The following is a 17647-nucleotide window of genomic DNA, read 5'->3' as shown; positions in this document are numbered from 1 at the left end:
GGATTATATGGAGCTACGAAACAGACACCTCACATGAAAGCATTACCACGGATCTGAGGATGCAAGGGTTTGTTTTTCAGGCCCTTAGCAAGTCTCCAACTAGCTCAGAGGGCATGGTGGGGTGAGGAGCACATCAGTGCTGAGCAGAGAGGAAGGCCAAAGCTACACCAGCCTGCACCAAACCTGCCCCAGGCCCGAGCTGCAGCGTGACAGCAGATTAAATTACAGCAGCACAGAGCAGAATGCAAATAGCTGGCAGTATGCAGGCACGGGAGCAAGCCAGTGCCCTGGACGTTTGAGAGTACGTAGGCATGGAAGTGATGTCTCGTTGGGTATGGGTGATGAAAGGCCTCAGTAGGCAGCATTAATTCACGCCTAATTCATGCTAATTCCAGTTAACGAATGCAGCATGGACCAAAGCCATGCTCAAGCACTCACCAGCCAGCGGGCACGGCACCAGCTCCCCCTCCAGCCGTGCCTCGATGTCACCACCCATACAGGTGTCCCCAGAGATCTTCCGGTAGCTGCAACACAGTTCATTGCTGTTGCAGTAGGATTGGTAACCCCCATGTGCACTGAGAAGCAGCCAATACTTCTCAGCTGCAAACTAGATGCTGTGCTCTATGTCTGAGCACACAATCCACTTACTGCTGCCCATGAGGAGTGTGTGCATTTGCTTGTATCACCATGAATCCCAGCCCTTAGATGATGGGGTTCCCAAGCACAACACTTACCCTCGAGTCCTCCTGTAGGTCGAGCCCACGGGGCACGGTACTGGCGGATCATAGGGCTTCCCTGCAAATTCAGGGTCTGGGATGCAAACTTCCAGAGATAGGTCCTCGCTCAGCTTAAAGCCAAAATCACTGCGAGGAGAGAAGCGATGTCAGCAGGGAAGGGAGAGAAGGACAACAGGGCTGCTGTGCTTATTTTTTGCAAAGTGCAAAGATCTCAGAAGTCCACTGACTCAATATCTAGCTGTACACTAATATTTTGCTCTGTATCTTAGCTTCTTTCCTTAGGACTTTTCTCCATCACCAAATGAGCCTCCCCACGCCGAGCTGCTGGGGCTGGGCTCCCTGCCAGCTGGCCCAAGTCTGAGCCTCGGCATTCCCATCTGTAAGATGGGAGCTGTGGTGTGCTGCTGGTTGGGAAACGCCGCGGAGGAGGCTATGCCACTCCAGCTTAGCTGTGGTTCCAAGGTTTCCAGCTGGTTTGCGATGAGCCAGAATCCTCCTTGGATCTCAGCAAGAGACAGACAGAACTGTAGGTGAAGGCTCAGCCAGCAAAAAGCCATTCACTTGCTAACCCCAAGCCTTTGCCTCCGAGTGCCAGAACCCATTCCCTAATCCTGACAGCTGTGTGGTTTCAGCTGCAGATGAAACAACTCGGCAGGGCCAGCTGCATTCCTGCGGCTGTGGGGTCACAGGGCTGCAACACAGAGCAGCTCTGCAACACAGAGCAGCTCTGCGTGTGACAGTAAATTGTCTGCCATCATTTGAAAGAAGGTGACGGATTAACAATACCTTCCTCTTGTACAGAACCTTTCTGAGGTTCCCCAAAGGCTCGAGGGACATTAAGTCTCACGCCCCATTATTAATGAAAGGATGTTTTCAGTCTATTTAGTTTCCTACTTGCTATAAAATCAAGCAGCAATACAAAGGGAAAAATAAATTGGATGTGAGTCCACTCAGAGCAATTGGTCACAGATATTTATCTTGGACATACAACCCTGGCCAGAAGAAATTAATCAGTATTTACCATTCAAAGTCTTCCCTGGTACAAGAGCAGTTGGAGACCATGACAGGCCTGTCAAAATCTTCCCCATTGAAACACGTTGCGTGAGGAGTCCTCCTTTTGAAAACAGTTTTATGCCCCAGTAAGCACTCATTGCCTCGCTCGTCTGAGGGCGACCACAGCTTGTAGTCGTTCTCTGTGCACGGGACTCCTAAAGAAGAAACAAGTTGGGCATGGGCTCCCTGGACCACACTATGGGGCACCTGGACCTGGGATGTGGAAGCAGCTCTGCAGAGACCACTGGCACCCCACAAGGATGCTCTGCATGAGAGAAATGTTTTTGCCCAGACCACAAGGTTTTAGCCCCAGACAGACAGCAGCGATGCCCAGCTCAGCAGTGATGGGGAACTGCAGTGCTTTGTTTAACTGGAGCCGTTCTGGTTGCCAAACAGATCCACTTCTAACAAAACGTCAGGGGAATCCGCTACTGATTTCAGTCGAGCGAATTCCTCTGCCAAGCTTAACTGCTCTTTGATTAAAACGCTGCCTTGCAATCAAAGCCGGATCCGGTTATAAAACATTCATGGGCAAAGCCTTCAGAAGGCTTTTTTTCCTTCCCCGTTCCTGTTGAACAAATCCCTCAGTGACGAGGGATGGGGTTCAACGATGGCATTAACAGCCGGGGCAGGATGCTCACCCAGCACGTCGGAGGTGTTGACCTGCAGGATGAGCCAGCTGTGACCGTTCTCCTTGTAGGATCCAAAGATGGTGAAGATGGTGCTTTTCTCCCCGGGCTCTGTCAGCAGCCCATACACAAACACTGGCTTCTCCGAGAAGGTGAAGGATTTCCACGTCTCCCCCTCGTTGGTGCTGTACCTGCAGGAAAAGGATGGGGATGGAAACCCCACCTGGCACAGGGCATCCCAGCTCCATGCTGCAGCCCTTACTTGAGCTGGTCGGTCTCCATGCCCTGTGCAATGGCCACCAGGATGCCCCCGTGGTCACCCCAAGTGTAGTAGTGGGGTCCCGACAGCGCCTGGAAGAGAAAAACAGCGGTGAAAGGAAGGTCAGGGAAAGGGATACAGAGTGCCAGGGCATTCTGCAGACCCTACATTGTTGCCGTGCATTATTTTGCCCCAGTGGAGTGCTAAGATCACCTACAGCACAGCACATCACCCCCAGAAAGAAAATGTTTGTGCTTTCCCTCAGCACACAACCGCTTTTGCTTTCCTATGTGAGTTCAAAACAGGAAGCACGGATGCTCGTGGCTCCGCTGGTAGCGTGCACCAATCTGCCTGGGGATGCTCTGCAAGGGTCACTGAGCACTTTGGTGCTTTTTTTTCTGTTTTCAGAGACCAAAACCGAGCTCTGCAGAGCAATAAACCTTCCAGCAGTTTCCAAAACCAGGAAGAAAACGTTGTGCTGCTGCTCCTCCCATCTGAGAAACAACAGCGTGAGGCCGTTCTGCACCTCTGCACGGGGCACAAAGGCACTGCTCCCTGAGGTGTGCCCGGGATCTGCTTGTTCCTGATGGGGTTTAATTGTTCTGCAAAGCAAAACTGCCCACGAGCCAGATTGCACAGACCCAGCTCACTGTCCATGAGCACTGCTGTTGAGGCTGTGGCAGCAGCCCGGCCCATGGCATGCCCGGCACTAACCTGGTCCACAAGACACTTAAGGGGAGGAAAAGGAGGCTGCCTAATGCATGTGATCAAACTGCTTGCAGATGTTGAAATACCAAATTACTCTCACAGCAGAATGCACACACAGACCAAAAATACCACCGCAGACCAGAGCACCCGCTCAGTAAACAGCAGCAGATCTCCATACATTGAGGGCAGCATCCCACGGTCTAGGACTGTGGTCTCCAGGCACTGTGCAGAGCTCTGGCTGTCAGTCCTGTCCACAAGGGACCAGCTGACCAGCACTGAGGACACACCCTACAAGCTGAACAGAGCTCAAGCTGAGTCTGAACCCGCTGCCTTCAGCACAAAGCAACCACGCCTGTCCCTACATCCAAAGATGCTTTTGCTATAAGGGGCATTCAGCATCTCATGGCTGCAGCTCTTCGATGTGTGCACGGAGGTCACCTTCACTGTCTATGGGCTGCAGCTCCCCAAACTGTGCTGCTGGCAACACGCTGAGCTGCCAATCAGAGAGCACTCACCTCTCTCCACCTCGCCCCGGCACTGCTCGAGATGTAGACGTTGGTTTTCTTCGCCATGCTCTTCCCAATGGAGCCTAGAAGAATGAGAACAATCATCCCTCTCCAGGTAAGCACAGCAGCTGCTCACGAAGGCATCCACCTCGAAGCTACTTTTGTCTTTGAGCAAAGTGCTGTGATGGAGGAGAGGAATTTTCCCACTCTAAGCCAACGTTTTTAAAATCAAATATTTTAAGGACTATCGCAAGCTTTAAAAGCAGCTGGCGAAAAACATATGGCTACAAACATGATCAAACAAAATGTGCTGGTGGTTCTGCAAATGTTCCATCATTTGTTTTCTACAGGGAAGAAGCGTGACAAACATTGATTCCTGCACGCCCAAGGAACCCTCCAGGTGGGCAGCGGCAGGAAAGAGGAGCAGACTGAAGCAGGCAAGGTTTGCAGTGTCACCACTCTGCACTGACATGTACGTACGGTCATTACAGGGACTGCAGTGGAGAATGGGGCAGGAAAATGCACCATTCAACAGCATTTTATAGAATCACAGAACACTCTGAGTTGGAAGGGACCCATAAGGATCAGTGAGTCCAACTTGTGGCTGTAAACTCAGGGTTTTTTTATTGCATCTACAAATGAGATGCCATCCAATTCCTCTTGTCTTGAAAATAACATGCCCCCAAGCCCCTGGGAAGCAGCAGGAGGAGAGCGGTACCGGTGGCGATGATCAGTCCTGGTGCTGACTCTTTGGAGAGGATGGGCATCCTCCGCAGCTGGAAATTCAGCAGCTGGCTCAGGCGCTGGGCCAGGTGGAGAGAGCAGCCCTGGGAAAGCTGGGGAAGCAAAGCACACCGGCATCAGTGCCTCAGTCCCACCTCATCCTGCCCCCTCTGCTCTGGAAGATGAGGGGATTTCCCTGCAGCCCCCTGCAGGCAGCTCAGCCTGTGGTCCCTCTCTGCCCTTTGGGAGCTTGGCTCAGAGCTCACCTCACAGTGTGTCTTCTCCCCATAGCGTGTCTCTGCCGGGGGCTGCAGGGGCTCCCAGGTGCCGCCCTTGTCGAAGGTGATGACGGAGCGCATGTTCTCCTCGCTGAAGGAGCCGTTGAGCAGCGTGGCGATGTACACACCTCTCACACCCTCGACACGGTGGAAGTCAGCAAAAGGCTCGTTGGCAAAATATCTGCAAGGAAACGCCAAGGGGAGCTCAGTGGGCTCGAGGATCGGCAACCAGGAGATTTGCAAGCCTGGGGACCAAACGCAGCCAACAGCTTCGGCCAGTGTTCCTGTGTGAGCCTCATGCCCATGCCTGGGAAGATCACATAGCAGATCCTCCTGGAAGCAAAGTGAGATAAGGAGGTGATCTGAGACAGCTAGCATGGCTTCATCAAGGGCAGATCGTGCCTGACACATCTGGTGGGCCTCTACAATGGAGTAACAATACTGGTAGACAGAGGAAAGGCAACTGAAATTGTCTGCACAGACTTCTGCAAGACCTTTGACACAATCCCACACCATATCCCCATCTCTAAACTGGACAGAAGTGGATTTGGAGGGTGGACTGTTCGGTGGATAAAGAATTGTTGGGAGGACCACAGCCAGAGGGCTGTGATCAGTGGTTCCAAGTCCAGGTGGAGGCCAGTCACGAGTGGTGTCCCCCAAGGATCTGTCCTGGGTCTGGTGCTCCATCCCTGGAGGTGCTCCAGACCAGGCTGGATGGAGCCATGACAATCTGACCTAGTGCCTGATGTAAGCTTGCTCATAACAAGAGGATGGAACTAGATGATCTCTGCGCTCCCTTCCAACCTAAGGCATTTTGGAGCACACTACCTGACCAGGGTGTCACTGCCCGCTCCTCCTGGGCTGTAGTAGAGCACATTTTCTAAAGACAGAGAGAACTTCAGGCCTTCTGCTTCCGAGATGTAGAGGTTGGTACGGTTGTCATCGTGGCTGACGCACACGAACACCTGGTCCTCCGATGCATCAGCAATGTAGTACTCCTGCAGGAAGCAGAGGAGCAGTGTGCAGGCTGTATGCATGCAGGCGTAGGAGCAGGGTTTGCATACAGGTCAGTGTAGCATTTCCTCATAGACAGATAATTCTCCACCCTGCAGCAGGGAGGTCATTCACTGCTTACCTTAATTGGATGCTTGGTAACGAACTGGGCCACCCGCATCGGCTTGCGGTTGAAGGAAACCCAGAGCTGAACTGATGATGGCTGCAAGCTGCCCAGCAGGCGCTGTGGGAAGAGGAGGGAAACGTCAGGAGTGGCTCCAGTCCCCAGAACCACCCTCATCCCTGAGCCTGAACCCACACTGGGGGGACTGGGATGGCACTCCTGAAGGCAGCGAGCATGAGCTTGCCTCCTGCTGCCTGTTCTGGCAGCTCAGGTGGAGGCACAGAGACCGGTTTGGAGCAGAACAGCCTGTCCCCGCATTCCTATTTTGAATGAGTTGTACGGAGGAAAAGACACCAGCGCTGAGCCAAAAAAGCAAAAGCTGGGGGCAATGTGTTTTGAGCAGGTTGCCAACGGTAAGCACCCAAACCCAGATTTTGGCTCCAAAAATAAGTGGCCTGATTTTCCCAGGCTCCGCATCACCAAGCAACCAAAGCTCCCAGGGAGGGGAGCAGCAGTCAGGAGGTCCCTGCACCCCTCTGCTCCCCAAGGGCTGTGCAGGATGGGCTGCCATTCTTGCAGGGACACCAACTTGTCCCCATGTCTCACCAAGCCTCAGCAGCATGCACAGATAACATCTGCTAACCACAGAGGGCAATGCACCCTGGAAATTGCAAGAGAGATTTCTGAGAAATGCTCTTCAGATGGGGGTGATGTTGCTGGGGATGAATGGTGAGAGTGTGTAAGAGCCACCTGCAAAGGGCAACGTGCTCGCTGGAAAAGGCTCAGTGGCAGCAGCAAGGGGAAAGCGATGCTTGCATCTTCCAAACTGGAAATTGCTCCTTGGGTTCTAGCACGGCATCTCTGGTCATCAGTAAAGGACTCGCCTTCAGCAAGAGTACAGATAAGCCATGCTGCAGCACGTAAGGCTGCCTGGTCCCAGCTCGTGCTTGAGCTAATCCCTGCCGACAAGCAGCCTCCATTCACCCAGCCCCGTCCCCCCTCCTGCCTCCACATCCATCCCATCCATTTCCAGCCCTGGTGCTCTGCAGCCTGACCTACTTCTGCCCACCCTGCTGACGTGCAGGGCAGCCACAGCACGGCCAGCACTGCTCCATCTGCAGCAGCACAGGGTCAGCGTGGTGAGCTGAAGGCTGTGGGAACTCACCACGGCCTTGGTGGCAAACAGGTATTTGTCCCTGAGCTGGAAGTCTTCAACATCCTCCAGGATCACTTCTTTATTTTCTCGGGTTTGGAAGAAATCTGTGCTGCGAACGACAGTGGAGGCTCCGGAGGGCTCGTGCCGCTCGATGTACACTGTGTTCGGCTTATCATAGGGCTCCACACCCCTGGACAACAGAGAATGAAAAGGTTTTTATCATCGTTGCACTCACAGAGCAATGCAGAAGGCACCAAGGAGCCGAAGCTCTTTGAAGAGATGTGCTTGGCATGCAGGGTGTGGAGAAAGTGGGAGCAGCCCTGGGTGCACAGCCCAGAAAGGGGGAGGAGAAGGCTCAGGAACTCCAAGAGGGGAAGGAGGACTGGTCACAATGTGGGGAATGCAGTTGTAATGATGTTTGCATGGGAGTGTTCACCTCCTGATGTTATCAGGGGCCCCACGTATCCTATTTGTGTCATAGTAAGGCCAGGAAGGATGGGGCTGGAGATGTGGCAAGCCCTGTTTGTCAGGGGATGTCCCTTCTTGTGTGGCCCTGAGGAGATAAGCTGAAAACCTCCAGGGCACGTGGTGAAACGGCCAAGATGGTGAGGATAAGAACAGGAGGGCCTTGAATGTCAGTAACAGCTGAGTGTCAGGGCAGCTCTGGTGGCCAAGAAGGAAGAAAGCGAGTGGCCAACACACTCAGCCCAGGAATGAGGCTGGGAACACCATGGTGCAGGGGGACACAAAGCCAGGAGGGAGGGAGGGAGCAGCATGGAACACAAGGTTACAGCACATACCAGGAAAAAGACTTCACATGCTCCTGTATCATTATCCATGTCTGGCCAAAATCGTCTGATTTCCAGAGCTGCAATGCAATGAGAAAGGTGAGAGGTGGGCCTGGACCCCACCGTGTGCAACCCAAGGGAGGGCAACCTTCAAGACAACAAGGCTCTGGCAGCAAGAGGAAGACGTGGCACATCCACCTCAAAGCTGCACCACGTCCCTGACTTCCCCACCCAGGTGAGAACCACCCAAGCAGGAAAAAACACTGCCCTCAAGTCTCTGCCCGTCTGTACCACTTTGTAGAGCTGCCTGGTAGTACAGGAACTCAGAAATAAAAATACCTTGCTCTAAAGTGCACGTGGTGTGTGATAGCCGGGGTAAATCTGCGGGCAAAGCCTCTCCCTCCTGGAGCATGTCACAGACACAGGAGTGCTCTGCCACTGCCCAGCTGCGGGTGGGAGGAGGGCAAAGTCCCTGAGCAGAGATGGTATCTCCTATTTCAACATCAACAGCAGCAGCAATAAACATGCCAGCCTGCAGGCACCTCAGCCCCTCTATGGATTCACAAGGGCAAACTGCATGCCTGCACTAAGCACTGCAGAGGGCATTCCTGACACAGTTTCTTCTCCCTGCTGGGGATTTGGGAATGGCTGGGATAAAACCAGGGCCCTTGTGCCTTGGCAGCTATGCTCACCTGCTTGTTGGGGTGGGATCTGTCGAAGCCCAGGACGAGGTTGGGGTTCCTGCTGTGCAGAAGGAGATCTGCAGCTCTGAAGGGGATCGAGAAGCCCTGGATGCTCTTGCAGAAGTCAGTGGTGATCCAGAGGTAGGGGACAAAGGCATCCACAAAGATATACTGAGCAGAGAAGGACCAAGAAGGAAGGAAATCAGAGCAGGGCTCAAGTTCCCCACGAGAGCAACAAGTCCTGGGGAGCATCTGAGAGGGAGAACTCTTAAAAAGAGGATCTTGTTCCCTCTCTCATCTGCTGTGTGCAGAGTGGGGTTTTGGCATGACTCAGCAATGTGGGTCAGCGTGTCCATGCCCCATTTCCCCCAGCCCAGCTTTGGAGACGGGAATATCCATGGGGTTGGAGAGCTGCAGGGCCAGGATGGCTCAACCCACTGCAGGAGAGCTTTGGCTGGAAGAAAGGTGGCTTTGGTGCAGGTAAATTTAATCATGTGCCACAGGAGGATGAAAGCTAATGACCTTAAGCTGTGCCAGGGGAGGTCCAGGTTGGCAATTAGGAGCAATTTCTACTCCCAGAGAGTGTTTGGGCACTGGCACAAGCTGCCCAGGGAGGTGGTGGGGTCACTGTTGGACAACTGTGGCACTTGGGGACATGGTTAGGGGGCATGGTTGGCACAGGTTGAGCTTGGGGATCCGAGACGTCTTTTCCAACCTTGATGATTCTATGAGCCCCTAACTCTGTCAGCACAAGCTGCTGTGGGTGCAGCCCCCCCACATCCCACTCCCCCAGGCCCTTACACCCTGAGGGGCACCGCAGGGCACCGTGCCCCCCCTCGCCCCCGCTCACCCGCTGGTTGTTGGCCGGGCTGTGGTAGAACTGAGCGATGGCCACCGCACTGCTGTTCCCATCCCCAAAGCTGAACCGCTCCGATATCTTTTTAAAACTCTTTCCATAGTCATAAGAGATGTAGACCTGCAGCAAGAGACCCAGTTACAGGAGCATGGCTGCAGGCTGCCAGGCAGGGGACAGGCAGCTCACGGCACTTACATCGCTGTTTTTGGGGCCCAGCAGGGACAGGCTGTCTCTGGCCAAGGCCACAATCACGTTGCTCTTCTCTCCTGCCCAGTGAACGACCATCTGGTTGTGGGAGTCATTGAGGCTGACCTGCAAAGGGAATGGGCACCGTGAGCCAAAGCATGGGGTCCCCTCCTCCTAGGGGATGCATGCAATGGGATAAGGCATTCAAAACCAAGCAGGATTGAAACAGTCCCAGGGCAACAGGACCCTGTGGGGTCAGGGTTAGGGCTCCAGGGCATGGACCACTGCTTGGATTTGAGTGCTCGCTGCGAGCTGCCAAGTGGTTAAAGCACTGAGAGAGCTGCCCCAGGGAGGAGGTGGTGAAGGAGCACACTGGTGCAACCCACGAGCCCAAAGGGGTCAGAGCTCCTTTTATTCTTCCTCAGAGAAAGAGGATTTGTGAGACGACAAGGACCAAAACTAAAACCGAGGAAGGAGAAGCGATACAAACCTGGGCTGGGCAGGCAAAGGGCCAACGCAAACAGGGTCACCTTCCTACAGTGATCTCAGTGCCCAGAAGGACACACAGGTATCCAAAACAGATGCAAGCAAACCTGCTGCTGCCTGTGCTCGTGCTGTACCTGGCAGCAGCCGAGCAGGGCCGGTTTCTATGGGGAAGCTATCGCAGCATCGCTGCGGTGGGGCTGGAGGTGCAGCTCTGCAAAGCACAGCGTCCGTAGGGAGCTGCAGAAATACAGGGCTAAGCCCTGCTTAGGGCTGGTACCCAGCAGCTCTACACCCCCACCTCCACACACACACACACACACAGCGATGGGCAAAGAAACGCGTGGAAAAAATGATGGCTTTTTTCCAAGAGATGCAAGTGAAACAGAAGTCCCCAAATCCCTCTTACGTAATGGGTTTGTGCAAAGGGAAAAAAGCAAACAGGGGGAGCAGTGAGCAGCTCCCAGGGCTGTGTCCCCCTGGCTGGGGCTCAGAGCACAGACGTAGGGTTGCAGGTGGCTGCATCCCAGTGATGGGGGCAGAGAGACCTTGGGGATGCAGGGGGGCAGGGAGGGGTGATGCAGCTCTGTGTCCCCACCCCAGCGTCCCCTTTTTCCCTTTTCCATCAGATCTGACTCTTCCATGTGCACTAGCTGTTTAGTGCTACTCTTTCAAGTGTATGGCAGCAGCAAGCTGAGCTGCAAAGCCCCCACCTGGGTCAGCTTATCTCCTCCCCATGTGTTTACTCCAGGTTGATGCCTCCATGACATTTTCAGTAGCACTTTGCAAGTTGTTCTGCAAGAAATCTGATGCTAGGTTAGCTAGAGAAACAAAAAGAGAGGAGGCTCTGACCCGTGCCCTACTTTAAACTCAGCCAAATGACCTCTAAAGCATTCCTCCCCGTGAGCAAAGAGACCAAACCACAGACAGAGCACTGTCCTTGAGCAGGGGACCAGGGCTGTGTGGGCAGAGCCAAAGTGTGGGCAGCAGCTGAGCCCTGGTACTGCATGGAGCCACCTGAGCTGGGGCAGCTCATTAGGGAAAACCATCATTAATCAGTTTCTTCTGATGGAGAATCCTTCTTCAGGAGCTGCCTGGACCCACGAGCAGGCAATGGCTGGTGCCCAATGGAAACAGCACTTAGAAGATCTTCTTAATGGGACTGTGTTTTGCTTTCTGCCAAGAGATTATGGATCTATAAAATATGCATGAAACTCTAATTTGTCCTCCTAATATGTAAGGTGCCAAATGAAGTCCAGGAGGGGAGAAATGAAGCCAAGATGTAGGGGAGGCTGCTTGTATCTCTAGTTAACGTAGTTAATGCACTAGTGTTGCTCACATTCATATTTTCTTTCTATTAACAGCATCTCTCTGCAACTGAAGCCCCCGGTTCAGGGCAAGAAGGAGACCCTGGAGCTGACATCACACCAGAGCAGGCATGAAGGACATCTGTGTGAGCTCTGTGCAGGGGTGGATGGGGGACATGGGCTGTGCTGGCAGTGCGTGGCATTGCCCCAGAGCAGACCTCAGAGCACAGTGTGCATCGAAGGGTTTGCCCTGCTGTGAATGAGTGCTGTAGGACTCAGACTCGACCTAGGGAAGGGCTATTGATAATGAAGCACTTCGGTGCCAGCACCACACTGGGGCTGCACATGGCAAAGAGATGCGTGGGGATCGCGGCTCATTCTCCCTGTCCTTGTTATGCAACAGAAAATGGGATGCTTAACAACAAACGCGGTTCTGAGATTGTTCCTGAATAATTAATAGGCTATTACAAGGATAAGTGAGCGTGCTGGTGAGGCATGAGCCTCTGTGGCTTTGAGGTGGCAAGCCACTGTGCTTCCTGAGCCCCCACCCCATTGTGGTAGAGGAAGAGCAATGCCAAAGGCTCTAAGCACATGAGTGCAGTAAAGGAAAGAGCAAAATATTCTGCCCCAGCTCGCTGGGGAATGAGGATGGGGATAAAGCTGTTAACACAAAGTGGGCAGAGGTGCCACATGGGAAGCACAAGGCTTTCTAGTAGTAGGGTCAGCACTCGCCATTCCTCTGGTCCTGGGGGCTGCATCAGGCACAGGGGGGTCATGGCATCACGGGGTGCGGTTGGGGGGGGTTACAACACATTGCGTCGGTGACATTGCAACAGTTGTGTTGGTGGCACACATCGCTCCCCGTGCACTCCCACGGCCGCTCCGTTCCAGCACCTTCTGCTCAGCACAGAGCATCTGTTCCATCCCCGCGTGGTATTTTAAGCCACCTCCTGTGCCTGCCACGGCGCTGCCTGTGGCTCGGGCTGAAAATGCCAGGGCCTGAAATCACCCATATGAAACACGAGTGACTCGTCTCAGCGAGCGCCAGGCCCCTGTTAATTGTGTTAATATCGAAATCATCTGCTCGCAGAGATGTTTGCTCTGTGCTACCACCAACAGAGCTCTCCTTTTGCCATTGTGTCTAAAGGAAAGCAAAAGTATAGAAGGGGAAACTGGGGGTTGGGTCAGGAGCATTGTTTGTCCCCAAGAATGAGCAAGGAAGGGAAGAAGTACAGGGCTCAGAGCCTGGGGACCCATACTGGGATGTGCTGCCAGCACCCAGGGCACTGGCAATGTAGGCCACAATTAATTATGGTTCACATCTGATGGGCTGTGATTGATTTCTTTGGTCACAGACCTGGATGGCATTGACCCCACGATGTGCATTTCTCTGTTCCGGGGAGCAGAAATGTTCTGCAGCACGGTGTGGGTTGGAGGATGCTCATGGCCTCATGAGTGCTCCTGCACCCTGTGCCTGGGGATGTTCAGGCTGCATGCTGGCACCTTACAGGGGCACTCAAAGCAGTGACCAATGGACCCAAGAACCTTTCTGCCCAACAGCACCGTGCAGGCTGCTCTGGCAGGGGAGGAGGCAGCTCTCCTAGGGAGTGTGTTGCTTTCTTGGTCATTTGTGAGAGCTTTAGTGCAACAGGGATGGGAATGTCTCCTGCACAAAGTCATCTCGGTGCAGTGATTTTAACAGGAGATGAATTCTTCTCTGCTGGGCTTTGCAAAGCTGTCATAAAGATGAAGGTCACTGAGTAACATCACAGAGGAGGAGCTGGTGGTCATCCACGCAGGATGCGGGAGTGCTTGGCTGCCTGAGCACTAACAGCTGGGGAGGTCCTCGGGGTGGGCTGATGGAAGGTCATGTGGTCCTCCTGCAGTGCAGAGGTAAATGATGGAACCTGGAGGTCCTCTAAGGCAGGAGAGGTTGTCACCAGCAAGCAGGGACCTGAGAGTGAAGGTAGTTTGGAGGCAGTTTGACTCTATGCTCCTGGGAGGGACAGGGATGTTGAGGCAGGCGGTGATGGCTGCAAATGCTGTCCCTAGCCCACCCCACCTTGCAGGGCCAGCACCTTGCAGGGCCAGCAGATGAGCTCACCTCCTGCCCAGTTCCACTCATCACTGTCTGCTGCTTCCACACCAGTACCCATGAGATAGCCAGTGCCACCTCGACCCGGCACACAGGTGGGCAGCAGGAGCAGCAGCTTCATGTGCCCCTCCTCTTGTACTATCCACAGGCTGAGTGGTTCTTGGCTGGCACTTCCCCAGGAGGGGATGGGATTTGAGGGATGGTTGGGGGAGATATGATGGAAAAACCAGAGAGAGGGATGTGGATGAGCCTCCGTGGCTGTAAGGAAGCAGTAGGGCAAGCAGTGTGCTGTGCTTTGGATGCTCTCAGGGACCGGGGGAGCGCTGAGGTGCTGCCCAGGCGATGCTTCCCATCGGTAGCACTGCAGAAATGACCCATCCTGTGTCCAGAGCCCGTTGCTGAATTTGCCAAGCTGTGCCACAGAGAGAAGCCGCAGTGGCTTTGGAGCTCACCCCGAGCTCCAGTTCTGGCTGTCACGATGTGTTGCCCCGTCACAGTCCCTTGGCTGTGTCACAGCAGTGATGGGCAGCTCTGCACGAGCAGTGCCACAAGGTTACACCGGGGCAGGGCGAGCCAACCTGCAGCATATGGCTGAGTGCACTGCCAAGCACGGGGAGCAGCACGTGCCCCAGAGAAGGGTCCCCTGTGGTGCTCCCAGTGGCTCTCTCCAAGCTCCATCACCTTGCTGATGTCTCTCTGCTACCAACTGCTAATCCCACCGGCATCAGGGGAGCAACAGAGACAGGGGAGGATGGGGACCACGCGATGCTTGTGACTGGAAGTGAGCGGTGTGGCATGTGGTTTTGTTTTCCTTTGTGCTCGTAAACCATAACAGGGGTTATGGTGCTTGTTCCTTTCATAACAGACACCACGATGTAAAGCACTGTATGGTTCAGAAGGGTTAATGAAGTCCTGGTGAGGTCTGGTACCCGGGCAGCAGAAGGGCCAATTTTTGCATTAAAGTCTGCAACCACTGTGTGTCATACTGACATTGCTCCAAGCAAATCCCTTCCAAAAGCTTCAGGCAATGAGAAAAGGCTCAGCAGGGGCCAAGTGTAAGTATAACTGTCCCTGTCCTGCTCTGGGTGTCACTGCGGCCTTCCCTGCATCCCACATCCAGGCTATGGGGGCTGCTCTCCATCCTGACCTGACAGGGTGGTCTGGGTGACAGCCGTGGAGGGCTGAAGGGAAAATGCCCCACGTATGTCCTCAAAGTACAGAGGAAGGGGGAAATTACTGGGAACAGATAAAGGATAAGATGGAAAGTTTTCCCTTCCAAAGAAGGGGTAACAGCCCTCGGGGTACACAGTGGGACAGGGGCAGCCTGAGCGAGCAGGGTCTCATGAGGTGACAGTGTTTTTTCTCCAGTTTTTCTCCAAAACACAAGAATAGTGGGCAGGCAATGGCAAGCTGCAGCCTCCCAGGGCAGGCACACGGGCAGTGTGTCCTGATCTGACATCCCCCCCCCAAAGTGAGGCAAAGGGAGCAGGGGGATGCTGGTCCCGGCAGCAAAACTTGCTGAAGGACAGAGCCTGAGCAGGGATGCTCACAGAAACAGCATCTGTAAGCCTTCCTGTGGTCAGCCAGCACCTCATGTCAACAAGCAAAGGCCAAGCAGCCAGACACGCAGCCAGGGAGAAGCCTTCCTCGCAGAGCAGGCTCAGCACCTCACAAGACCACGATCTTGTGCTAAAGTCCCAGTTCAGCCCAGTTTCAGGGTGGAAACGTCCCATTTGAGCACATCTAGCAGGAGACAGACGCCAGCTGCAGCTCCCAGCCCCGGGGTCCCAATCCCCTGGGGACAACCTGGCCGTGTCCCCAAGCTCAGCCCCATGAGTGTGCCCTGCCAGCACGGTGGCACGGCTGGGTCGCGATGGCAGGGGGAGGTGCGGGGATAGATGTCACCGCGCTCAGCATCTCCCGCTCAGCTCCGTCTGGAATAGGGCAAGTCGGGCAGTGCGGGAGCCCGCGGAGAGCTCGGGGAGGGGGGGGGGGGGGGGGAAGGAATGGGGGAGGGGGTCATCACGGAGCGCAGCATTCACCCTGATAATGCACATCGTGGAGGGGGGGGGGGGGGAACACAGGCAGTGTGTGCGTGGGGGGGGGAGGGGGGGGTTAGCGTTGCATGGGTGATGTAACGCACCGCTCTGCCGTGCGGTTGGTTTAATGAATTAAAAATAAATACATTAGAAATGATGCGGAAGGGGAGTGGGGGGGGGGGAGTTGGGAAAGAGGGGAAGAGGGGGGTGGTCGCGGCCGCGGCTCACCTGTCCGTACACCTGGATGGGCTCCGGCGGGCGCTGCGCGGCGCGGCGGCTCCGCGGGGCTTCTTGGGGTCCTCCTGGAGGGATGCTCAGCAACGCGGGGCCGCTCCCCGCCTCCCCCCCCGACAGCAGCAGCAGCAGCAGCAGCAGCGGGAGGCGGTGCGGGGGCAGCCCGGTACCCCTCGCCCCGCCGCTGCTCCGCGTCGCCATGTTCGTGGTGCGGGGCCGGGCCGAGCCGTGCGGGACCGATGGAGCCGCGCCGCCGACCGGTCAGAATGTGCAATGGGATCCGCCGCACCGCCCCGCACCCGCCCCCAAAGAGATGTGGCCCCCCCATCTGCCCCCCTCCTACCCCCCCCGCATCATCCTGGGGGTAACCGGGCCTGCGGGGTAAGGAGTAATGGAAATGCTTCGTGGTGAGGATGTCCGACGCGAGGAAAAAGGAGAGGTTGGAAAGGAGCGAAGGGAAATGCTTCGGTGGGGGCTGTGAGAAACTCAGCGCTCAGAAATCGGCGATAAAAAAAGAAAAACAAAAAAAAACCGATGTGAAAAATAGACGGAAAATGAGGTACGTGGTCGTTCAGTTGGCAGTCTGAAGTTACGGGAGGTCGGCGGTAAAAAGAAAAAGCAGCGGTAAGAAAGAGCAGGTCGAGAGGAGGCTGTCTGCACTGGTAATAGAAATGAGCATTGCAAAGTACACAGCCTAAAATCAACAGTGAAAATAAGCCAAGTACACAACCGAAAAATCAACAGCGAAAGATAAACGTTAAAAAAAAGGCTTTTCAGCCAAAGCCAAAGTGTGCACACTGTGTGTGTGTGTGTGTTTGTGCATCACTGTGCCTGCCAACCCCATAACCCAGCTGCCTGCAGAGGTGATGTATGGTGGCATGGGGATGGCACAGGCCACCCGTGTGCTGGGGGCTCAGCTCTCAGCACTGGGGGCTGTGCTTGCAGTGGATGAGAGAAATGGGGGGCAGCTCGGCGTGTGACCCACTGCTCACTGCCATGGGTGACTCCACTCCATGCCAGCACTGGGGGTGTTATTGAAGTGGCCTCACTTTGTGCATAGGGAACCTAAGATGGGAGGAATGGGGCAGCCCCCCCCCCTTCCCCAGGCACTCCTGCTCCCCTGCATTTTGCTGGCTGTAATAGCTGAAACATTGCCCAGTGTTCCCAGAGGTACCTTTTGCCTAGAAACCTAGTTAGCATGTTTCAATTATGGAGCCAATACAATTAGGAGCCCTCCTAATAAAGCTCTTAGCTGTCTCGACTCGGGGTAATGTCCCCCTGGAGGACCACAGGTCACTGGGGTGAGGGTAGAGTTGATAGGAGATGTTTGTGCACGGATCCATGTAGCTGCTGTCTGCACATGGGACCAGCAGGGACCCAGCACTCCGCAGCATCCCTTCTCCAAAGTGCTGCCCCAGTCCCCAGAAAAAGAAGAAACTGATTCAGAGTAGAATGGGAACTGGTGAGAAATGAGGAACTGGTGATGGTTTGTGCTTTGTGTGGGTGCCCACTGTCCAGTCTGAGCCCCAGGGCTGCTCCTGGAGAGGGCTGCTGTTGCAATTCATCTGTGCATAGCCCCAAGTAAGAGCCGACTGCTGGACAAGGAGAATGCGTTGTCACATGCAGAGGAGCTGTTTTCTGTGCAGATCGGCCTTTTCCAGTCCCAATGTACGAGAGTCTCCCCATCCAGCACTGCAGGAGGAAGGCAGTGCTGTGCTGAAGGGAGCAGAAGGTTCATCTCCCAGGAAGGAGCTGCGCTGGAGAACCTAACCAGACCCACACCGCTCTGCACGAGGGTGGCTGGTTGCAG

At 54.7% G+C, this 17647-nt stretch overlaps 1 protein-coding gene across 1 annotated transcript in view; it reads right to left on the bottom strand.

Annotated features, from left to right (window-relative positions):
• SORL1 (sortilin related receptor 1) overlaps positions 1–16038 on the bottom strand; it is a 36167-nt gene extending 20129 nt beyond the window's left edge. The window contains exons 1-16 of the mRNA XM_065738480.1: positions 15832–16038; positions 9689–9805; positions 9488–9613; positions 8647–8808; positions 7967–8034; positions 7176–7356; positions 6029–6130; positions 5722–5891; positions 4882–5074; positions 4611–4728; positions 3902–3975; positions 2682–2770; positions 2432–2610; positions 1759–1945; positions 735–863; positions 439–524 (exon numbers count right to left, since the gene is read on the bottom strand). Coding sequence (XP_065594552.1) covers positions 439–524; positions 735–863; positions 1759–1945; positions 2432–2610; positions 2682–2770; positions 3902–3975; positions 4611–4728; positions 4882–5074; positions 5722–5891; positions 6029–6130; positions 7176–7356; positions 7967–8034; positions 8647–8808; positions 9488–9613; positions 9689–9805; positions 15832–16038 — 2188 coding nt within the window. The remainder of the gene's footprint in view (positions 1–438; positions 525–734; positions 864–1758; positions 1946–2431; positions 2611–2681; positions 2771–3901; positions 3976–4610; positions 4729–4881; positions 5075–5721; positions 5892–6028; positions 6131–7175; positions 7357–7966; positions 8035–8646; positions 8809–9487; positions 9614–9688; positions 9806–15831) is intronic.
• Between the last annotated feature and the right edge of the window lie 1609 nt (positions 16039–17647).

The sequence above is a fragment of the Cyrtonyx montezumae genome, unplaced genomic scaffold (assembly GCF_038088225.1).
Source record: "Cyrtonyx montezumae isolate F1298 unplaced genomic scaffold, pur_monq_1.0 scaffold_22, whole genome shotgun sequence".
NCBI lineage: Eukaryota > Metazoa > Chordata > Aves > Galliformes > Odontophoridae > Cyrtonyx > Cyrtonyx montezumae.
This window is presented reverse-complemented; position numbering and strand designations above follow the sequence as displayed.